The following is a 25,306-nucleotide window of genomic DNA, read 5'->3' as shown; positions in this document are numbered from 1 at the left end:
CTCTCCCTCTCCCTCTCCCTCTCCCTCTCCCTCTCCCTCTCCCTCTCCCTCTCCCTCTCCCTCTCCCTCTCCCTCTCCCTCTCCCTCTCCCTCTCCCTCTCCCTCTCCCTCTCCCTCTCCCTCTCCCTCTCCCTCTCCCTCTCCCTCTCCCTCTCCCTCTCCCTCTCCCTCTCCCTCTCCCTCTCCCTCTCCCTCTCCCTCTCCCTCTCCCTCTCCCTCTCCCTCTCCCTCTCCCTCTCCCTCTCCCTCTCCCTCTCCCTCTCCCTCTCCCTCTCCCTCTCCCTCTCCCTCTCCCTCTCCCTCTCCCTCTCCCTCTCCCTCTCTCTGTTTGGACCTGTGAAAGCAGGGCCAGCCTCTTCTGTTGTTATGAAACTTCCCTTGGCTCTGTAAGCTTCAATAAATCCTCTCCTCCATAATTGTGCCTTGTTTGGAAGTTTATATCAGTGAACCTGAAGCTGTCTACTGCAGTTATGATAGTATAAGTCTGTGGCACTAGGAGTGGGGCAGTGGGATACTCTTATTGACTTTTGTCAAGTTGTATTTCTTAAAATCTTAAAAAAGTGCTAGGTCCCAATGTCCAATACCTCTATAATAAGGTTCTCTCAAAGAGAATTAAATCATTGTCCAAAGTAAAGATGTAGGTTGACAGAAATGACCCCAGATATAAATTCAGTATCTTTGCATTGTGCAATTCTGGTGCTTATGAACCACCCGTTTAATAAATAAGATGATTCTTTACACATGGCAAAGCTTACACCTGATGTGGAAATTACATTCAGTTTAACAGCTTTTATTCTATTGTTTTGTGTGGTAGAGCCAAAGAAAGGTAATGATAATTATATGTTGTGTATTATTTACTTTCCTATTGCTAAAGGAGGTTGTGATGTTCCTGCCAGTTGAAATATTCTCTATCCTGGCTGCTATATTTGAACACACTGCCAATTGCTTGCAGCTAATTACATTTCTGAAGATTACACTTGGAGCTTTCTGGCAATTTCAAAAGCCTCTTTGAATATGGTGGATACAAACTGAAATCTATACAACATGATCCAGAAATTTTATTTCAAAAGTTTTATTTTCCCCTAGGCCACAAATAGAAAAGTAAATTATGCCTATCTTGATATCAGCAAATTTTATTTCTATGTTTTTTATGCATTATGGTTTATAAAAGGTTACTCTAAAAAGGAAAATAGTTTCTGTGTTGTGAGATCTTTATTGTACACAACCTGGCATGAAAATGATAAGAGATCATCAAAAGGGTTAAGCTAATCTTGCATTATACTTTACATTGCATAAAATTAATTTGTGGTTTGGCTTAATGTTATTACCACTGATAATGCTGTTGTGTATTCTTCTCCAGTATTTATGAGTGTGTTAAGATATGTGAATCTGCACAAATAACTAGACTTGGTACTGTATCTCTTGTCAGTCTATTTACAAGCTTCAATTTTAGTGAAACTAGCTAGTTAGGTAATCTGTTACTTCTCTCTTGAGAAATATTAGTCAAAAGAAACATTTATTTTTTCCACTTCTATCAACTGGAACAGATGGACTGATGCTGAACTTTCTTATTAAAGTTCAGTAGAATTCCTCAATATTGGAATTTTTTTCTAACAACAGTAGATTATTTTAAAATGCTGTTTATATCTTAGGGCCTTTGTGCTTTCAAAGATGGGAAATTTCAAAATAAAAGTAACTGTTCGCTCCTGTGTTATGGCACTAAACAAAAGCAGTCTGCAAAATCCTATTTTATTCAAGCTTAAGTGAAACTTAGAAACATCCTTTAGTCATTTTTGTTAGTAAGATTGTGAAACCACAACACAATTAGAGAGTGAGGGGATGAGAATAACTTTGGATTTGTGGCCTTGTTTAAGTAATAATTTGGAATAATTCAACTTGCATAGTGCCTGTGTAGAGGAAGAAGTATGATCTCTTGGTACAATGATGTAAGTGATAGACTGTATTTACAAAGCAGACATTCTATGCATTACTGGTAAGAATGAGATGGTGACTGATATCTTCGTAGGAAGAGTATCTCAGATATGACTCCAGCTTTGACTTTTCTAAGGCAGGTTGCACTGCACCAAGAATTGTCTTTTGTAATCCTCCAGCAAACCAGTTCTCATACAGCATTGGCCCCAGTGGATTCTGTTGGAGTCTGTCATTGGAATGGTACTGGGATCTTCCTTAGACAAATCATTCAGCCAGAGCCCAGAATTCCTCTTGGCACCCAACACATAAGCAGCTCACAAGTGAAAAGAATCAGTAATGTCAGTATTAGATCATGCTTAGGTATTTTCAGAAACTACATTCCAAGCAATGCAAATAGATTTGGATTATTTCATTTTAATCCTTGCTATGAGCGGGAAAATTGGCTAGATGAGATGACTATGGTGAAATTTAAGGTGAATTATGTAATTTGATTTCGCTCATAAATAACTATAAATCAATGAAAATAGTGGGAATTCTACAGTACTTTAACAATGCTCTATTTAGCTCCATAGCCCAGTTTTTGATTGGTTTGTTTGATTCCTTATTATTTAACCGTTAGGGCTCTGTGTATATCCTAGATATTAATCCTCTATCAGATATATAGCTGGCGAAGATTTTTTCCCATTCTGTAGGTTGCCTCTTTGCTTTTTTCACTGTGTCCTTTGCAGTGCAAAATCTTTGTAATTTCATGAGGTCCCAGTGATTAATCTGTGGATTTATTGCCTAAGCAATTGGGGTTATATTCAGAAATTCTTTGCCAAGACCAATATGTTGAAGGGTTTCCCCTACTTTTTCCTCTACCAGTTTCAGAGTTTCAGGTCTGATGTTAAGGTCTTTAATCCATTTGGACTTAATTCTTGTGCATGGTGAGAGAGAAGAATCTATTTTCATCCTTCTGCAGATATATATCCAGTTTTCAAAACACCATTTGCTGAAGAGGCTGACTCTTCTCCAATGAGTATTTTTGGCATTTTTATCGAATATTAGGTGGCTATAGCTACTTGGGCTTACATCTGGGTCTTCTATTCTGTTCCACTGATCTACATGTCTGTTTTTGTGCCAGTACCATGCTGTTTTTGTTACTATGGCTCTGTTGTATAGGTTAAAATCAGGTATGGTGATACCACCAGCCTCTTTTTTGTTGCTCAGAATTATTTTAGATATTCGAGGTTTTTTGTCATTCCAAATGAATTTTTGGATTGTTTTTTCTATTTCCATGGAGAAAGCCTTTGGAATTTTGATAGGGATTGCATTAAATGTGTAGATTGCTTTTGGTAAGATTGCCATTTTCACAATATTGATTCTTCCAATCCAGGAACAAGGGATGTTTCTCCACTTTCTAGTGCCTTCTGCAATTTCTCACTTGAGTGTTTTAAAGTTCTCATTGTAGAGATTCTTTACTTCCTTGGTTAGGTTTATTCCAAGGTACTTTATTTTTTTTGATGCAATTGTGTACGGGAGTGATTCTCTGATTTCATCCTCTGTGTGTTTGTTGTTAGCATATCTGAAGGCTACTGATTTCTGTGTATTTATTTTGTATCCTGCTACATGGCTGTAGGTTTTGATCAGCTCTAACAGTTTGCTAGTAGAGTGTTTAGGGTCCTTTATGTATAGAATCATGTCATCTGCAAATAATGATAACTTTATCTCTTCCTTTCCAATTTGTATCCATTTTATGTGTGTCTCTTGCCTTATTGCTATGGCTAAGACTTCCAGAACTATATTAAATAAAAGTGGGGACAGTGGACACCCTTGTCTTGTTCCTGATTTTCATGGAAAAGCTTCCAGTTTTTCCCCATTTAGTAATAGGATGGCTGTAGGCTTGTCATAAATAGCTTTTATTATATTGATATATGTTCCTTCTATTCCCAGTCTCTGTAGGACTTTTATCATGAAGGGATGTTGGATTTTGTCAAATACTTTCTCTGCATCTAATGAGATGATCATGTGATTTTTGTCCTTCAACCCGTTTATGTAATGTATTACATTTATAGATTTACGTATGTTGAAACATCCCTGCATCTCTGGGATAAAGCCTACTTGGTCAGGGTGAATGATCTTTTTGATATATTCTTGTATTCTGTTTGCCAATATTTTGTTGAGAATTTTTGCATCTATGTTCATGAGGGAGATTGGTCTGTAATTTTCTTATTTTGTTCTGTCTTTGCCTGGTTTTGGTATCAGGGTGATGCTGGCCTCATAGAAGGAGTTTGGTAGAATACCTTCTTTTTCTATTTCCTGGAAAAGCTTAAGAAGCAATGGTGTTAGCTCTTCCTTAAAGGTCTGGTAAAATTCAGAAGTGAATCCATCTGGGCCTGGGTTTTTTTTAGTTGGGAGATTATTGATAATCGTTCGGATCTCCATGTTTGTTATAGGTCTATTTAAGTGATTAATCTCATTTTGGTTTAATTTAGTTAGGTCATATAGATCAGGGAAATCATCCATTTCGTTCAGATTTTCATACTTTGTGGAGTATATGCTTTTATAGTATGTCCCTATGATTTTTTGAATTTCTCTGGAATCTGTTGTGATGTTACCTTGTTCATCTCTGATTTTATTAATTTGTGTCTCTTCTCTCTTTCTTTTGGTCAGATTTGCTAAGGGTTTATCAATCTTGTTTATCCTTTCAAGGAACCAACTCTTTGTTTCATTGATTCTTTGGATTGTTCTTTTTCTTTCTATTTCATTAATTTCTGCCCTAATCTTTATTATTTGTTCCCGTCTACTGATTTTTGGTTTGCCTTGTTCTTCTTTTTCCAAGGCTTTAAGGCGAAGCATTAGGTCGTTTACTTGCGACCTTTCTAATTTCTTAATATAGGCACTTAAGGCTATAAGTTTACCTCTTAGAACTGCCTTGATTGTGTCCCAGAGATTTTGATATGTTTTGTTCTCATTATCATTTGACTCCATAAATTTTTTGATTTCCTTTTTTTTTTCAAATATTTTTTGTTTATTTATTTATTTAAGAGCGACAGACACAGAGAGAAAGACAGATAGAGGGAGAGAGAGAGAATGGGCGCTCCAGGGCTTCCAGCCACTGTAAACGAACTCCAGACGCATGCGCCCCCTTGTGCATCTGGCTAATGTGGGACCTGGGGAACCGAGCCTCGAACCGGGGTCCTTAGGCTTCACAGGCAAGCGCTTAACCGCTAAGCCATCTCTCCAGCCCTTGATTTCCTTTTTGATTTCTTCATTGACCCATTCATCATTTAGTATTGTATTGTTTGGTTTCCATGATTTTGTGTATGCTCTGTAGCCTTTCTTGCTACTGATTTGTAGTTTAATTCCATTATGGTCAGATAGAATGCAAGGAATTATTTCAATTTTCCTGAATTTGTTAAAATTTGCTTTCTGTCCTAATATATGGTCTATTTTAGAGAATGTTCCATGTGCTGCTGAAAAGAATGTATATTCTGCAGCGTTTGGATGAAATGTCCTGTATATATCTGTTAAGTCCATTCCTTCTATGACCTCATTTAGTCCAGATGCCTCTCTGTTTATTTTTTCCCAGGATGACCTGTCAATTGATGAGAGTGGGGTGTTAAAGTCACCCACCACCACTGTGTTTGGTGTTATCTGTGACCTTAGTTCTAATAGTGTTTGTTTGATGAATTTGGGAGCCCCCATGTTAGGTGCATATATGTTTAGGATTGTAATGTCCTCCTGTTGGAGTGTGCCCTTTTCAATATAAAGTGACCTTCCTTATCTTTCTTGACTAATGTTGGAGTAAAGTCTACCCTGCACGATATTAGGATAGCAACCCCTGCTTGTTTTCTAGGCCCATTTGCTTGAAACACCGTCTTCCAACCTTTCACCCTAAGGTAATGTCTATCCTTTGTAGAAAGGTGAGTTTCTTGGAGACAACAACTTGTAGGATCCTGCTTTTTAACCCAGTTTGCAAATCTATGTCTTTTTGTTGGGGCATTGAGGCCGTTGATAATTAGAGAGATTATTGAAAGGTGTGTATTTATGTTTGCCATGTTTTTTTTTTTTTTTATGGTTCTGGTTTTACCTATGCTGTCTTCAGTTAACTAGTATTTGAGTATTGCTTTTTTTTTCTAGGTTCCTTATATGTGTGCTTTTCTTTTTCTTCAGCATGGAGGATTCTATCAAGTATTTTCTGTAGAGCTGGTTTTGTCTTCAAATACTCCTTTAACCTGCTTTTGTCATGGAATGTCCTTATTTCTCCATCTATTTGAATGGATAACTTTTCAGGATAAAGTAACCTGGTTGACAGTTGTTATCTTTCAGAACTTGGAATATATCACTCCAAGCCCTTCTGGCTTTAAACATTTGTGTTCAATAATATGCTGTAATCCTGATGGGCTTACTTTTGTATGGAACTTTATATTTCTCTCTAACTGCTTTCAATAATTTTTCTTTGGTGTGTGTGTTTGGAAGTTTGATTATAATATGGCAAGGAGAGGTTCTTTCCAAGTTTTGTCTGGCTGGGGTTCTAAAGGCTTCCTGTATATGTATTGGCACCTCTTTCCCAATTTGGGGTAATTTTCTTCTATGATTTTGTTGAAGACACCTACTATGCCTTTGGAGTGAAATTCTTCTCCTTCTACTATGCCCTGAATTCTAATATTTGATCTTTTCATAGTGTCCCAAATATCTTGAAATTCCCACTCATACTTTTCTATAAGTTTGTCTTTCTCGTTGTTGGCCTGTATTAGATCTGCCACCTGGTCTTCTAGCTTAGATATTCTATCCTCTCCTTCATCCATTCTACTGGTGAGATTTTCTACAGAGTTTTTTATTTCATTAACTGTGTTCTTCATTGCTAGTAATTCTGACTGGTTTTTCTTTATTATTTCTATTTCCTTATTTATGTCTTGTATTGCCTTCTTTATTTCATGAAATTGGTGTCCTGCATCTTCTTTGATTCCTTTGATTGCCTCTTTAATTTCCTCTTTGACTCCTTTGATTTGTTCTCTGACTTCTTTGAACATATTTACAATCATTCTTTTGAAATCTTTTTCAGGCATTTCCTCTATCTCGTTCTCACTTGAGGTCATTTCTGATGCATTAATACTTAGGTGAATTTATATCATCCTGCTTTTTAGTGTTTCTTGTGTTATAATGTATATATTTTTGCATCTTGGATTAAGTTAATGCTTGGATTTTCTTGCTAGCTGGGTATTCTTAGCTGTATCAATTGATTTGATGTTATATATTTTAAGGGTAGGAGCTTAAGGTGTTAGATGTGGCTTTTAAGACTCTGAGAGTATCTACAAAGGTGCTCCTCGGGGTTGAGTTTCCCTGCTATGGGAGTTTTCAAATAGGCTGAGTGGAATAAAACACCAGTAAATTCTAAATTTAAGTAAACACTGTACCCATTCAGTCTAAAACAGCCCCAAGTATGTATGCCAGAGTAGTTATTATAACAGCCAGATCCTCTATCAACACAGAGGTTAAGATTTCTGGTCTGTTGAGGGGTCTCAGTCAGCTTGTGACCAAGTGAGACCCTTCCCTGGTGCAAACCCAGTTACCTTGGATGAGTTTGGTCTCAGTCAAGTTGCTGCCTGGGTCATCGGGCTGCTGTTGTGATTTCTAGAGCTGGGCACTGGCTTTTCCTGTGGGGCAAACCAAGTCTGGCTACTTTGGCCCTGCAGATCAGCACCCCTGCTGCTGGAACTGCTGCTGCTTCTGGGTCTGCTGTTGTTGCCGCTCCTGGGTCTGCCTCTGCTGCCGCTCCTGGGTCTGCTCCTGCTGGGGCCGCTGGTACTGGTTCCGGAGCTGCTGATGTTGCTGCTGAACTCTGCTCCTGCTTGGGTCCCTCTGTCGGCTCAAGTTGGCGTGGCCGGGTCCCGGGATACTGCTCTGTTCGCTGGAGCTGGGCTCAGGCGGTGGGGCAGGGGAGGGAGCCGCGGCTGCTCCGGTTCTCTCACTGCTCCACGTGTTCTTCTACCTCGCCTTCTGCTCCTCCGCTGCTCACTGTCGCTCTCCCTTCATGTTTACTGAGTTACGGAGAGCGCGCGGTGTGAGTGGAAGCTCCCGCACCTGGCTTTTCCTGCGGCTGGAGCTGAGTCTGGCGGCTTTCTCGTGTGCCCCGCTGCCGACGTGGTTGGAGGAGCTGCCGGGGCAGCTTTTGCCCGCCTGTGCGGGCTCTGGATCTCTCCTACTTCTCCCCTGCTGCTTCAGTTTCCTCTACACCTCACTTTTTAGTAAAAGTGTGTATTTTGCTGAGGTTTTTTGGTCTTTTTTCCCCCCAGGCTGCTTTGGCATGGTACCTACGCCGCCATCTTAACTGGAAGTCCCCAGCCTCTGTTTTGAATAATGTTCTTTTTGAAACAGTTTTTTATTTTTATTTTTTTATTTTGCCTAGGCTGGTCTCAAATAAATGATCTTCTTCTGTCATTACCCCAAGTAGCCTTGCTTCTAGTTATATACCAAGACAACAAACCATTTCTTGTAATAATACTTTTCCTTCCAGTCAGGATTCCAGGCACAAAGCTTGATTAGCTCATATTGAAACATGTCAATGTTAATTAATCTTGATTACTTAAGTTCCAGGTTCTGGCTTGGCTCTTTTTAAGTAAATAGAACTTTTAGTGGAATAGCAATAATGTTTCTTTCTAAGCACATTTTAAATAATATGCAGGAATAATCAATGGGGTTTAAAAATATAGAGCAATCTCTGTGAATGTTAAGGTTTTCACAGTGAAATGCTCATACTAAAATAAATTCTTCAAAGGCTTAGAAAGAATTTCAGTATACATCCATGTTTATATGAATTTAAACTAACTGCCTTGTTTAATGTTATTGGAAAGACCAGGGAGAATTTCCTTTGAAATAGTATCTGATAATGAGGTTTATTGTGGTATTCTGTTCTCTCTGTTGAGGTGTTCAACATGTCCATCCGCTTCAATAGTGCTAAAACTGTCACATTGCATACCTACACTCAGTCCCCTGAGAACATAAGGACAGAAAAACAGATCCCTATGATTCCTCCTTTTCATTTCATTTATGACAAAAAATATAAAGTGAATAGAACAAAATTAAACCATATTAAACCCACATTGTGAGTACCTGAGATGAGTGTGTTTTCACATTATATTATAACCCCAGTAATCTAGGCTCAGCCACCCATGGTGATAAATTTTTACAGAGAGGGAGAAATACTATGGCCACATAGAGGGACAGATAAAAGGGTGAAGTGACCCCAAGTTCTTCACGTCATTGACAAAGGAAGAATTGAGACAAGGGAATGAGAGTTCAGCATGATTATGGAGTCCTGGTGAAGGCCTGGTTTGGTTGATCTTTGTCTCAGTTCTGTTTCTGCAAGGTAGTCCAGTAAGCTTTTATCCCTGTTATCTCCCAAGATCTTCCTCCAAGATGCTGGCTTCTGTTCCAGAGTGTGGTCTTATCATCATGGAAGCTGTCTTTATCTGGACAGGAGTCAGTCCTGTGAGGTTTTGTTCTTCCTGGAATCCAGAATTGCTGCAGGTTTAGGACAATGACATCTCTGTGACTTTAATGAAATTTAATAAACAAATAATAACAACAACAACAACAATAATAATAATGATGATGATGACAAATACAGAAGAGATGTTAGTTTTTCATCCTGCATTTAGTTACCTGTGAACCAAAACAAAGAATCAATGCTTTCTAGCAAGAATTGCTTGCAAGTGTGTACTTCAACACTGTTTTATGCATATGAGCTTTTCTGCACGATTCAGTGCACAGGAAATTAAGGACTTTATATTCATGTCATTCATAGGAACATGTGGAACATGTGCTCCACAGTGATTATAGTTCTAAGATAGTCTGTTGTATTGAGCCAGATGTGTAAGGTTGACATGGAAGCACAAGTTTATGGATTTTAAATATATATATTTGGCTAAACATATGTATAAGGTACATAAATGTCCAAGAGATAGGAAAGAGTTTAATGTGTTGCATAGTTAGAGAGCTGAAGTGATTGCTCAGTTGCCAAGGTACTTTCTATGCAAGTGTGTCGATCTGAATTAAGATCCTCAACATGAACAGAAAATGGGGGAGTAGTGGTACTGGCCTGTAATGGAAAGGGACATGGATTCCAGGGTTTTCGGCTTAGCCAGGCTAGATGAGTCAGTGAGTTCATGTTTCATTAAGAGAAAATCTGTCTTAAAGAAAATAAAGTAGAACTGATTGAAGAGACAGCCAATGTTTACTACTGGTCTACATATGCACACCTGTATGCGCCCATACATGCCAATATGTGTCCACACACATACAAACATGCATATACACAGGAATGCAACACACACAACAACAACATTAAACTAAAATTCTGAAAATCACTGTTAGAAGAAAGTAGCATCATTACAAGAAACTGGGTTTGCCAGATAGCAGAGTGCCTGCCCATTATTGTGAACTTCAAAGTGATTGATAGTTCCAGGGAATATTTCTTCAAAGCATAGAAGGGTGTTCATACAGCCATTTTCCTATTATTAAATCATTCAGACAAGTATCTTTTTATATGCCAATAACATTTTGATGAAAATAAGTAAACTAATTACAGTGATAATTAGATTGTCAATATAAGCACAGTACAGTAACTGCCTAATCCTTATTAGGTGTTAAAATGGAACACTAATCACATAACAATGCATATTTCTCTTGGATAAATCTGCTATTTACATCTGTTACTTTTTATTGTTTTTTTTTTTTTTTTATTTTTGTACTCAGTGAATACAGCCAAGTTGGTACTATTGTTAGCCTCCTCCCTGTCCTCCCCCATCCACAGGGACCCTCCTTGTTGGGGTGTATGTGTTGTGCATTGTGAGGATGTTAAACATTTTCTTAAGTGTGTGTTTGCCATTTGTATTTCTTCTTCTATGAACTGCCTGTCCAGTTCTTTGCCCCATTTTGTGAGTGGGTTGTTTGACTTTTAATGTTTAGGTTTTTGAGTTCTTTGTAGATTCTAGAGATTAGGCCTCTGTAAGTTAGATATTTAGCAAATATTTTCTCACATTCTGGGGGTAATCTATTGGCTCTGCTTATTGTATGTTTGTCTGTGAAGAAACTTTTCAGGTATGGTGATGCCTCCAGAGGTTTTTCTTTTGCTGAGGATATGCTTGTATATCTGAGGCCTTCTGCCTTTCCATATGAATTCTGAGATCATTTTTTCTATCTCTAGGAAGAACAATGTTGGAATTTTGATTGAAATTGCATTAAATTTGTATATTGCTTTTGGTAGGATTACCATTTTCACAATGTTAATTCTGCCTATCCAGGAACATGGGAGGTCTTTCCACTTTCTCAAGTCCTTCTCAATTTCTTTCTTGAATGTTTTTATGTTTTCATTGTATAGATCTTTCATTTAATTGGTTAATGTTATTCCAAGTTATTTTATTATTTTGTTGCTATTGAAAATGGGACATTGTCACTTATTTCTTTTTCTGTATCTTTGTCATTTGCATATAGAAAGGGTCCTGATTTTTGTGCATTGATTTTGTAACCTTCTTTGATGAAGTAGCTTTTCACCTTTAAGAGTTTTGGAATGGAGGCTCTAGAGTCTCTTACATATAGAATCATATCATGTGTGAATAACGCCAACTTAACTTTTTCCTTTCCAAATTGTATCCATTCCATTTCTTTCTTCTGTCTTATTGCTTGAGCTAGGACTTCAAGTACTATATTGAAGAGCAGAGATGAGAGTGGACACCCCTGTCTTATTCCTGATATCACTGGGAATTCCTTCAGTCTCTGTCCATTAAGTATTACTTGAGGTTTAGGAGCTTTGTATATGGTCTTTATTGTGTTAAGATATACACCGACCATGCCAATTCTCTCCAATGTGTTGATCATGAAGTGACATTGTATTTTGTCACAGGCCTTTTCTGCATCTATTGAAATGATCATGTGTTTTTTGTGTTTAACCTTGTTTATGTGGCGTATTACATTGACAGATTTATGTATGTTTAACCACCCCTGGGATCTGGGATGAAGCCTACTTGATGAAGGTGGATAATGTTTTTGATGTGTTGTTGGATTCGGTTTGTGAGGATTTTGTTCAGTCTTTGTGTCCAAGTTCATCAGGGAAACAGGCCTGTAGTTTTCTTTTCTTATGGCATCTCTGCCTGGCTTTGGTAGTAGGGTGATAATAGCTTCATAGGAGTTGGGGAGCTTTTCTTGTTCTCCAATGGTGTGGCACAGTTTTAGAAAGATTTATTTCAAGTTCTTCCATGAAGGTTTGATAGATTTCAGCTGAGAAGCCATCTGGTCCTTGACTCTTATTCTGGGGTAGGTTTTTTGTATTACCTTTTAAGTCTTGATGTGACAGTGGGGCACAGCAAAGAGCATCTGAAGTAGCGCTGGCATGGGGACAGGGCCCAGCCGGTAGGTCTAAGGTGTGCTGACTGGGCCAAGGTGGTCCAAAGTCATGGGGTGGGCAGGGCCAAGTGGGGTAGGGCGGCAGTTGGGGTGGGGGGCCAGGTTTGAGCGGAGTGGGTCCAAAGTTGTGTAGGGGTGGGGACAAGCGAAGCAGGTTGAAGTGGTGGGAGTGAGCTTGAGCAAGCATGTCCAAAGATGGGGTGCAGGATTCAGCAGAGCAGGTCTGAAGTGGGATGGGGGGAATGAAGCAGAGCCTGCCTGATGTCCAGGGGTGGGCAGGTTGAAGCAGATTGTTCGGAAGTAAGGTGCGGGGGGGGGGGGGGGAGCAGAGAGGGTCTGAAGTAGCGCCTGGGTAGGGACCAAGCCCATGGGACTGAGGCTGAAGTGGGGGTGAGGCAGAGCAGGTCCAAAGTCGTGGGGGTGGTGCCGGGTCTAAAGTCACGGTGGTGGGGAGGTTGGGGTTGAGTGGAGTATATCCAAAACCACATGGAGGCGGGGCCATGTGGTGTGGGTCTGATGTGAGTAGTGCAGAGTGGAGCACAGCAAGTCCAACGTGGGGAGGCATGGGTAGGTTGGAGTGGAGCGGTCCAAATTGTGGTGAGGTGGGCTGTAGTGGAAGGGTCTGAAGTGGGGGGCTGCGAACGGAGGGCGTTGGAACTCATAGGTGATTCGCTCATCCGACATTGTGCAGGTGGGGGAGGTGGGGCCAAATGGAGCGGGTGCAAATTTACATGGGAATGCGGGGGTAGAGTGGATAGTGTCTGATGTGGGGGCAGGGGTGGCGGGGAGGGAGGGTGCGGAGCAGAAAGGATCCAAGATGTGCTGGTGGGCAGGGGCATATGGGGCTTGCTTGTGACCTTGGCACAGGTGAAACTACTGGCCTGGCTCTCCTGGCATGCAGTTAGTGCGGGAGTAGCCTGGGGCTGGCAGTCTGGCTAGGACAGCTGATTGGTGGAATTGGGGGACTGGTGGTTCCCCGAGAGCATGGGAATCAATAGATTCCCTTTTTTGTCCCTATGCACCCTCCCACTGGTGATCTACTAGAGATTGCTCTACCCTAAAAGACCCAGTGTACCCCTTAATGCCTTCCCTCTTCTTCCCTGGAAGTTGCGGCAAGGTTATGCAGATGCCATCTTGACCAGAAGTTCTACATCTGTTACTTTTTAATAAAATGAAAAATCATGTTATGCATTAGCCAAAGACATTGTTTTAATTTCAATTTGTTTGAATTTTGTATCTAAGAGAACACGAAGAGTATATATAAGATTATATATAAGATGTGTCAATGTCAGTGCAATCTAATGAATGGCCATTTATGCCCTGATGGGTTTCTCTCAAAGTTCTTTTAAAAAAATTCCCTATAATTGTTTTGTAAACTGTAAAAATCTCTAGCTTACAATTAATTTATAGATAAATCATCACGCAGATTAAAAGTTGGCAGAACTGTTGTTTCCTAAAAGAAAATATATTGGGATATTCTGCATCATAATGATAGAATTGTCTCTATACATTATAACTAGACTGCTTTAATTTGACATCATGCCATCTGTCACTTCAATACTAGTGGACAAGATGCAGGTATGATAAAATGTGAATGCTGGGCAGAAATAGATAGATAGTCCTCTAAGGGTCTTTCTGTTTCTCAGATCTGATTAGCTGCTATTTTCTGGCTGTGTGTGTATGTGCTTGTTTCACATGTATTCATGTACGTGCTTCTGTTTTCGATTTACTGCACACTAAATGCTTTTTCACTAATTAGCAATAAGATGCTTGGATTTCAGGCAAGATTATTGTAAAAATAGTTCCCAATTTAACCTATTTCATGATTTCCACCTTTTGTTTTCGTTTTTGTTCTTTCATCTAACTTGAAATAAATAGATTTATGACAGTGGTTTGGCATTGGTCTTGTAAGATCTTCATTCGTGCCTTATAGTCACATTACTTGGTGGGTTTAATGGGAAGTAAAAATGTCCTTGTATCATGAGCATGGACATAGGAGTCAGAAGATATAGGATCTAGTCTGCTTTAAAACTTGATCCCTTTGTTTACATGTTGAAGTGCTGAATTCATATCTCAAATTCTGTGTGCTAAATAAAATATAATAATAAGAATGCAAAATTAAAAATTACTTAAATAAAATGTAGGAGAAAAGCTGAATGCTTACAATTATCTTTAAAGTGATTTTGTATAATAAATGTTCAAACCAATAGTAATGTAGGGTTCTGTGTATTGTTAACACATCTGTCATCTACTATAGCTATCATAGATCTGTCTATACTAACCATTCATACTGAGTTTTGCACATAAATTTAAAATAGAACAATTTAATTACCTTATCTGCAATATCATGACATAAGCAGAATGAAGTATCACATCTTTATGATAAGTATTATAACCATGATTCTTAGAGCAAAAGAATAGATTCTGTCAACTCCAGAAAACTCAGCCATACATTCCCAATATGCCAGTTAGAAAGAGGAGGAGCAACAGTGCAAACAGAGAGCAGAGTTGTCAATGTAGCCTCCTTGTGGAGAGGAATGCATAAAGAGTTATAGTGGATCCAAGCCACCTCCAGGGGACAGAAATGGGATTTGGATTAAAGCAGAAAAAGTGCTGCAGGTTGGGGGGGGGGGAGGCAGGCAAGAGGTATGCATAGTTAAACAGTCAAGGTTCAGCCTGGTGGATGACCACATCAGTTACATCAGTTGTGGTTGGCAAGTGGTCCTGAGGGAGTGACCACTATGATCACTTTAGGGAACCATCTGGTTCTCAGTTCTCATGACCTCTGATGTAGGACATGGGCTGGGACTCCTGGGCACAGGTGACTGCTCATCTGAGAATGCTGTGTGCCCAATGCTTGGGCTTGTTGGACGAACACACACACACATACACACACACATGATGTTGATTGATTAAACCCTCAATCAGTCCTATTTTTCTGAAAACCCAAAGTTACTGTGCCTTTCCCATCATGTATTTCTAGTGACAGTCCCCATAGGGATTGATTTTTTTTTTAAGACACAATCTTTCTGAATAGCCCAGGCTTGTCTAAAATTTGCAGTAGTCCTTCTGACTCAGCTTCCAGAATGCTGTTTTACATATTTTCTAAAGTCTCCAGGACAGATTCCATGCCTAGATTTACATGCCTAGGTTGACCGACTTTTTTTGAACATGAGGGGACAATGGTATGTACTGGTTCTTTACCAGATAGTAACTTTACAAGATTTATGTGTTAGGTGACCTTCCGGGCACTTCAGCATGTTATGTCTCCACTGAGCACAGAGCCACATCTGATCCCATTCTTTTAAGCATTGCTCATAGCTCTGCAGCTTTGGCTCCTGGTTGTATAGGTTGTACATTATGAAGCAGGGATCGATCATCAGTGACCTTCAATCGTGTTCATACTTCACTAGTTACCTTATGGACTCTACTGCATATTTAATAAAGGGACTTTTCTTTCCTTTTGGAAGTAATCTGTTGTTACTAGATATATAGATATACAGCTGTGCAGACTGAACTAATCTACCATGAAAATATTCACATTTTATTAGATAAGGATTTTATTAGTCTTAATGCAATTTGTCTGTGGCATGTAGAGGTGGACTATTGGCTTTTTTTAAATGTCACCTGACTGGAATAGAAGTCAATTAGAGCTTTGAGGTGTCTGGAAGACATGATAGTTTTCTCTACGTAATGACCAACTGTTTTTTTGCAGCTCTATTGGTGACTACTAGTATAAGAATGAGAAACTCAAAACTCAGAATTTGGATTTTTCTTGAAATCTGATAAAAGTTTCCTTTATTTCTTTATAGGCAAAAATTATAACAGTATTGTATTTTTCATGAGTATTTAATTTTAGATTTCAAGCAAGGAAATAACATTTAGCAACTTAAAATATATTTCTTTTAATTTATACATATAACTTCTTCCCTTCAGATTTGCAAAATGTTTCAGATTCTTGCAACAAATGCCATTACTTAATAAAATTCTTGTTTACATGAGCGAGTGTGTATATGTGTTTGATAAAGTTGATTTTATCTAGTTTCCCCCTAGGAAAATTATCTTACAGCTTGAAGCCATTTTTCTTTTTGCTCTGGAAACTGGTGACTATGGCAATTGCTGTAATTGTGGCATACTTGACACATCTTAAGAATGTCATCAGCAAAGAAGGGGTTATTGTTTGAGGCTGTTGATAACATGTAAACATGCCTTTGTTATGAAAGTGGCCACTTGCTTAGCACATATCTATTAGACTTTCAACATCATTTCCTTTCCACTTGCTATGACTTACACTAAAGTACTACCTACTAAAACAGGATTCTAATGAAATAACATGCTGTGTGTTTTAAAAAGTTTTATTTATATTTATTTATTTGAGAGAGAGAGAAGTAGGCAAGTAGAGAAAGACATAGAGAAAATGGTCATGCCAGGGCCTCCAACTGCTGCAAACGAAATCCAGATGCATGTGCCCCCTGTTGCATCTGGCTCACATGGTACCAGGGAATCAAACCTGGGTCCACTGGCTTTGTAGGCAAGCACCTTAGCCTCTAAGCCATCTCTCCATCCCTAACTTGTTGTTTTAATTATAATTTGTTTTCCAAATGTTGGATATTACTCAAGGACAGAAAGCACTCACTGCTGAGAAGTACAGAGGTAGTAAACTCTATTATTCAAGAATAATAGGTTCATACATTTTTGAAGAGTACTATTCATACATCAACTTTAGTAGGTTATATCCCTAAATGACTTGGAGTTTATAAATTGTAAATAAGGAGTATCTACTGCTCTTTATGCCTTCATAATTGTTTCAAGAACCAGAGCACTTTGTATTATAATTACATGTTCTTGTGGTCATTTGAATTCTAAGATTTTCTGTTTCTTTTTCAGCGCCTGGCTCTAGAGGCAGAAAAAGTTCAAGCAGCCCACCAGTGGAGGGAGGATTTTGCAGTAAGAACCTCTTTAAAAATCACTTCATTTAAGTAAATTTATATTTTTGTTGTTTGCATAACTTTGACCACATTTAGATCTTTTTAGTGATGGAATTTTACAGTACTACTGGAATGAAAACTACCACATTTTTTTTTTGTGTGTGGGGGGGGGACCTATTAAATAAGTTGAAATGTTCTTGCTTATGAACACTATAAAAAGAATGAGCAAAATCTATTCAAGTTTTCTCCCATTCTTTAAGGTATTTGAAAATACATTAAGATAGTAATGATTATAATTTTCAAGTTAAATTGAATGTGATAATTCAAACAGGTTGCACTGCATTATTTTGCTTTTGTAAAAAGTGGCATGCATTTCACATTTGTCTCATGGCAATATAAACATGAATGTATTAAGTGTTTTAAAGGTTTACTTGCTTCACTTTGGCTAGAGTGTTTTTTTTTTATTTGTGGCTTCTTTTAGAAATGCCAGCTGGCAGTGTTTTGGTGGTTTTTTTTGTTTGTTTGTTTGTTTGTTTGTTTTTTCATGATTTCCTTTGAAGACCTTGCTTTATATACTGAGGGCTACTGGTTTAGTTATTCACATAGCAGAAATTCTCTTATAATAAGGTTGGACTTTTCATCACCTGTCTGCCCCTTACAACCAAGAGGCACAGTGAAAAGAAATTGTCCTTATAAACCAGCTAAAATTCTTGTAATTTATTTATTTATAATAGAAATCTCTTCAGTTTCTAATCATTTAAAAAGTTAATTATGACTCATTTAGGGGATATAATGTCTTCCAACACCATGTTCTTATTTTCAAAAAGATCTAGGGTGGGAGTTGCTATCATACTGTCCTAATATATTATTTCTAAGTGCTTTTGAAAAAGTTCACACTGGGGAGATGGTTTAGATTATAAAGGAGCTTGATTACAAAGCCAGTTAGTCCTGGTTTAATTCATGAGCCACCCACATAAAGCCCAAGTGGTGTTTGTTTGTAGCAGCAGCAAGCAAGTCTGGAAGCCATGGAACACAAATGCATGTACACACACACACACATACATATAACTTAAAAATATATTTCTTTAGTGGGGTGATAAAGTTCAGAAAGTTGTGCTTCAATGAAATGCTAGATAGGTTTAAGTGTCAACACTTTCCTTTTTTGTTTGTTTTCTATGAAAGGAAAGTAATTTTAATAATATCATCCACCCCCATGAAATAATGGAGTAAGCGTCAATGCTTGGTGAACTGATGCTGTTTATTGCACCAACCAATTTATAGGAGTCTATTAAATAAAGACTTTATTCAACTACTGTCATCATGTTTAATTTTTTCCAGAAAACTTATATTGCCTGAGTTGATATTTTGTAGGTATAGACTTTTTCCACAATTGCTTGTCATGCTAATAGAGGTCCATTTGTCTCCTATAATATATAAAGAAAAAGATCTGTGAACAAGTATAAATTATAAGCTCCTTTCACATTGATAATGCATTGCCAACTTTTTAAATGAAAGGTTTACAGTGTTACTTTTAGATGAAATGAAAATAAAATTCTGTCTCTCAAACACATCAGAAAGACAATTCATCCAAACCTCCTTCTGGTTCATTAACCTCAAGTTGCTTCCCTCCTTTGCTCTGCAGATGGTGGCAAGTGTAATATTATACATGGAAAGCATAGAATTTTTGCCATATGCCTGATTCTGATTAAATTTGAACCTTTAGTAATTAGGAGAGTTCACATGGTCATTATGGTTACACGAAAACCACCCTATAATACAAAAATATACATAGCTCTAAAAAATTCTTTTCATTATGGCCATTTGATATATCATTTTGTCATTGGAAATGAGTAAGTGGGAATGTAGATTTATTATAATGCCTTTTGTGTAATTAATGTTTCCTTAGATATTATTTACCACTTTCTAGACATAAGGTTTCCTTTCTTAGCTCTATTGTATGCTCCATAATAACTGTCGTATTCAAACTAAGTTATTGTTTTACAGTGGCATTTTATCTCTTTACAGAAATGATGGGTGGCCATTACTTAAAATACAACACACAATGTGTCTTAGCTGTTACTCTCTAGCATTTAATTTATCTTGCTTATTTCCAGAACAGAAGACAATTAAGTTAGGATTCACTGGCATTCTAAAGCTTTATTATTGCAATATGTTATCACAATAAAATATTTTACCCTGAATTGTGACTCATAGTTTATACCCTCAGTTCCTGTGTGTAAGTTGCAGTATTATTTAGGATATGTCATGCAAGATAACAAATGGGTCCCACAATGACATAAAAACACTACTAAATCTTATATACTTCAGTAGAGAGTAAATGCTTTACCTCCCTCCCCTATACAGATTTAGACTTTCTTGTCAAATATCACTGTGTGGGAGAATTCTTAAACAAATTTTGATTCTAATTTCCCTTTGGGTTACCTTAGAGTTTATTTGTGGTTTATAGTGGCTGACATCATATGAGAGTGTTGAAAGGAAAACAAATTGAAGTTCTATCAATTCATTGTTCCTGCCTACCTTTCTTTGAAGATGTATGCATGTAGCTCTTAGGACACATAGCTCATAAAGTTTGCACAATGAGAGTTGATGTTTCCAGTTTTCAATTTATTTCCATGGCATCCATACATCATATCTCCCTTTGATATACCTTGCAATGATAGAACATTGATATTTTGATGATTTTTATACCCACGGCATGGTACCTGAGCAAAAATCATCAAAAATAACATCAATTGTCACTATTTTTTTCTGACAAAAGTCAAGAGTGCATTAGTTCATAGATAGAACAAGTTAATCCATACTTTGAGGCTAGATTATCCCACAATCAATGTTAAGTCTCTACTTTGAAAGAACAACAAAAATGCTTGCTAGTTTTGTTGATATTTTGACCAAACATTTAAAACTCATTAATTAGAAGTTAAATAGTACTATATTCCTAAAGTTCCTGCACTTAAATTTCTCAATCCCGGGCTGGAGAGATGGCTTAGTGGTTAAGCGCTTGCCTGTGAAGCCTAAGGACCCCGGTTCGAGGCTCGGTTCCCCAGGTCCCACGTTAGCCAGATGCACAAGGGGGCGCACGCGTCTGGAGTTCGTTTGCAGAGGCTGGAAGCCCTGGCGCACCCATTCTCTCTCTCCCCCTCTATCTGTCTTTCTCTCTGTGTCTGTCACTCTCAAATAAATAATTAATTAAAAAAATTATCAATCCCTTTATCTTTTAGGGTATTTAACTATTTTCACCAGTGCCATACTTCTTTATTCCCCCTTAGTAATTTAGCACTGAAATGATTTAGAAGAAAGAAATAGTTTCCTAAAAGGTACATTAATATTTCAAAAATAAATGGAATATTCTGCTTCTTCCCTAAAGTATAAGAAGGTAGAGTTTTAATATCACCAAGAGGAAAGGTTGATTAACATTTCCTTCTGAGTAATGCGGGGATATATCATAAACAAGAACAAAAGGCAAAGTATTAATATGCTGTCTACAACAAGGGACTCATGTAATTCACATGTTCCTTCAACTCTTTTTAATTCCCAACTGAATACACAATTTAGGGAACAGCTGGACTGTTAGCTCTGTTGGTTTAAGCTGGTGCTATGATAATATCAATGGAGGGAACAGAGGGCATACACTTAAAGTGGATTCAGATTTATGTGCTCCTGCATTTATAAGTTGAAACAAATATTTGTAAATAAGCTATGTCTACCAGCTGCCTTTCAGATATACATGCAGCTTATGGATATTATAAGAAGGAATTCATTGTCACTTAGGATGGGCAAATAATTTTATTAAGGGAAGGTGGGCATATGGGAAAAAAAGCTTGGAAACCAAGTTTTTCTGCATGAAATAATTGCTGTTATTTCCAACAAACAGATCTTTTCTAAGTGCACTTGAAATCTCATTTGATTGTTTTACATTGCAGTGGTTAGCTAACTCAAGTAATTTTGTTACTAACTAAGCCTGCAAAATTAATTAAACTTATACATGTATTAAACATAAGGAGTGCCTAATTTGTGTTTTAATAACTAGGATCTTTATGTATGGTTTATTAGTGCCAGCTTGTTAATCTATAGGATGGGTACAGACATCTTAAAATTGTGGAGTAAATAAATCATTTGAAGAACATTGTTTAGTTTCAGCTTCACAGGGAAAATAAATTAGCTGAGGATTTTTATTTTTTTTTCCCCTAGTGATGTTGCATGCAATTCAACAATCAGTGTCAATCAGGCCATTTTAGTTCTTCAGTATAGTTTTAATTCTGTAATTGTTAAAATTGTTTGGAAAATCATATTTTGAAATGTTATAGAATTATGCCATTCAAAATTTTGTGTTTATATGAGTAAAATTCATAGGCACTGGCCTTATGTATTATTTTATCTATCCTTATACATTTCATGGGATTTCATCACTCTTGCTAATTGTAATACAAATAATATGCAGAATGAGAAAAGATGCTGCATTTATATTTGCTTATACCATATAAAAAACATAACCTGGGATGTGTCTTCCACATTTAAAGATTATGTTTGATGGGTAAAATTGTGGAGAAAGCATTTTTCTTCATAAAAGTATAAATGAATTTAATAGATTATTAAAATGATTTTAGACTGGCTCAACTTTCTTTTTTAGTTTATCCCTTTGGTTGAACCATTTGCATATTTTAGTGTTTTTGCAATAGTTTTTGCTATGTAGGTAAACTTTTTTATTATTATTACTGAATATTGACATATCTGCCTTAAGAAAATATCATCATCAAAACAGATTAAGAGGGGATATAGTGAAAAATTGATTAACCTCAGTATTTGGGAACCAATTAAATGGAAAAGAGTCAGCCTAATTTCAAGTGCCTTTATCTAAACATATAGGTACCCATGATGAAAATCCAACACACCTGTGATACTACAAATTTAAGTCTAAATTGAGCTTCATAAATATCTTTCCTTCCTTTTGCCCCCACTCAGTAAGGGGAAAAGATGTTAGAAGAGGGCTGGTATTTCTAAGAGTAGATGGGGAGATGGAAGTTTGATTTCTGTATTATTCAAGGCCTCCATATTCTGGGATTGAGATTATGAAAATAAGAAAAATTACCAAGAAATTTATGATATTGCTGCTGATGTAGAATGATCCCAGCCACACAGAATGGTCAAAATAAGCTTAATGACTAGCTAGTACCAAATTCCAGCTGTAAAACTCAGAGATTTTAACACAGAGGTCTTGGCTTCTACAACCCAAGATACATTTTGTTCAATTTCTTGTAGACCACTTGTTTGTATGGAAATGGAGGCTTGCTGGGTTAATTTTTAGATCATAAAAGGAAAATATGTAGGAAGTGTACAAAAATGACAAATTAATGCATAATGTCTGTGACAGTTGGTCTCCAAACATGTCCATCCACTTTACTTACAGTTTTAAGAATCTTCAATGATTCTTTGCTTCATTTATTTGTAGGGTATCCCAGACCCTTCTCATGATCTGGTACACCTAATATTTTCCAGATTTTCTATTGTGAATCTGTCTAGCAGCCATTTCCACTTTCTAAATTTTATGCCCAGCTCATATTCAATTATTGATTTTTTCTTAAAGAATGTCTTCTTGTTCAGTCTCAGATTAGTCCTTCTAATCTCTACTTAGATATATTTCCCTCTCACCAATATTTTCATGACTACGATAGACCAATGTAGGATTTGCTAATTTAACTGATCTATGAATTTCCACATATGTTGCTATGCTTATTTTTGTCCTTTGTGTTTTCTTCACCACTAATATGCAAACTTTCAGGGATGAGAAGGGAGATATTACCAATAATGCTAAACTGCAATGCTTGCCAGATTTATTGTATTGAAAAAAAATAATTATTTGTACTATTGGGGTATCTGTGTTTACTTATAAACATTACTGTCAATATTATTGAGGAGATAATGGAAAATTTTCTTGAACTGCATTTTTAAAATATTATTTATTCATTTCAAATAGAGAGGAAGAAAGATGCAGATAGAGAAAAAGAATCAACAAACCAGGGCCTTCAGCCACTGCAAACAAACTCCAAATGCATGTGCCACCTTGTACATCTGAATTTATGTAGGTGCTAGGAAGTATAATCTGGGTCCTGTGGCTTTGCTGGCACACTTCTTAACTGCTAAGGTATCTCTCCAGCCCTTGAGCCACACTTTTATCTGTTGGAATATATTTGTCCACAGCTGTGACATGGTTATGGATCTCTGTGATGAGAGTTATACAAATTTACTTCAATTTTTTGACCTGAAAGATCTCTTCAGTTTGGGTGAAAGAATATTCTCTTCTGAATATAAATGCATTGATTTAAAATCTTTTGGTTCTATGGTCTTAACATGCTTTATAAGCGAACTCTTTGCAGGCATGGGGGAGTGATCCTATTCGCAACCCTTGCAATCTTTAATAAACAGGGCCTGGAAACACAAAGTTCCTGAAGAAAATAGCATTGTCACTAGTTAATCCTCATCTCTGGGTAAATAACTCCTTTTGGGGGGGAAGGGGTTGAGAGAATCTTTATTTCTTATTTTAACTTCATCCTTTTAATATCTTAGTGAACTCTTATTTGTATACTTGTTTTCCTTGGGATATAATGAGATGATTACCCATAAATAAATGCATAAAGAATGATGGATAAGAACTTGCCAACTCTAAACCTATGCTGTCATATTTCAGGTGGACCATCAAGGACTCTGTTGCTATATGAATATATGCCTCCAAAATCCGTTTTTGAGTTTTAATATGTAAATATAACAATGCCTGTAACTTTAGAGACTTTTTTGAAAATGTTAATTTTCTTGTAGGGTACTCTCTCCTAGACCCAAGAGGTTAGCAGGTGCAGATACTGATGCTTATTTTCATTTTCTGAAGACACTTTGGGGCTGAGTCTTGCAACAATAATTCCTAAGATAATATTTTCTAGATCAGGCATATTCAAAGTGCTATGACCATAGACAGTGGCAGATCCTGAGATAATTTTCCTACAGGGACTGATATTAAATGACAGAATAATTTCAGCTTAGTGGCATTACAGAATGTTAATCACTTCAATAATATTTAAGACTCTTCCAGGGGTTGAAGGTATGATCTGAAAACTTTTATTTCTAGAGCAATCTCTTCAGTGAAGCTTGAGATTCAAAAGAAAGGAGTCAAGTATGAGATGCGGGTGACTAATGCAGTCTATGGGATGCAGGTCCTAGAGGAACCCCCCTGAGCACAGAGTGCTGCCCAGGAGAACTGCTACTGGAGACTGAGAGCTGAGGAAATTGTTTTCAATGGAAGAACATGGTTTGTCCAGAATAGTGAAAAGGAACTTCATGATGCTGAGGGAGGAAACTGCAACTAGAATTAATCCAAACAAATATCTCTAAGCAGACAGAGGCTGTTTTGGAGATTTCTCAGGCTTAAAATCAAGTTTTTAAAAATCTTTGTGCATGTATGTGTGTATGTGGGTGCGGAAGCAGGTGTATTACACCACTCATATGAAGGTCAGAAAACAAACTTTGGGAGATTCTCCTTGCCTCTTCCCTTGCTTGAGGAAGGATCTTCTGTGTTTTCCTGTCTAAGTGGTCTTCATATCCTGTCTCTGCCTTCCTTGTCATCACAGGAGTCCTGGGATCACAGACAAATGCTGGCACACCTGCCTTTCCAGGTGTTCTGAGCATGCCAACTCAGGTCCTCATGCTAGCATGCAAAACTGTACCCATTGAGTTGTCTCCCCAGCTCTTTGTTTGTGGTTCCTTTGTTCATTTTAAAGATAACTTAGAGAATATTCTAGTACAGTATTCATCTACAATTTTTAAAAAGTATGCAGCTATACATTAATACTAGAGTTGACTGCTTATGAGAAAAATTCTACAGGATTTTAGATGAATGGCCTATGCTTCCTAAAGATGGTCCCTTTTAGAACTTATCCTTTTGTCTCTAGTTTCTTGTCATCTTCCTACCTCTGAAACAGTAGAATCAATGTATTTATGCTCCATGCTATCCATCCTTTCTAACAGGTCTATTTTATTTTATTTTTACATTTCCT

General features: G+C 37.4%; 1 protein-coding gene across 4 annotated transcripts in view; it reads left to right on the top strand.

The window, feature by feature from the left end:
• Positions 1 to 25,306, top strand: part of Cacna2d1 (calcium voltage-gated channel auxiliary subunit alpha2delta 1) — a 536,404-nt gene that overhangs the window by 260,072 nt on the left and 251,026 nt on the right. For all 4 annotated transcript variants that reach the window (XM_004662314.3, XM_004662312.3, XM_004662313.3 and 1 more), the window contains exon 4: positions 17,206 to 17,265. In XM_004662314.3, coding sequence (XP_004662371.1) covers positions 17,206 to 17,265 — 60 coding nt within the window. The remainder of the gene's footprint in view (positions 1 to 17,205; positions 17,266 to 25,306) is intronic.

Source organism: Jaculus jaculus, chromosome 10 (genome assembly GCF_020740685.1).
Source record: "Jaculus jaculus isolate mJacJac1 chromosome 10, mJacJac1.mat.Y.cur, whole genome shotgun sequence".
NCBI lineage: Eukaryota > Metazoa > Chordata > Mammalia > Rodentia > Dipodidae > Jaculus > Jaculus jaculus.
Note: the sequence above shows the minus strand (reverse complement) of the source record. Positions and strands in the feature narration are given on the sequence as shown.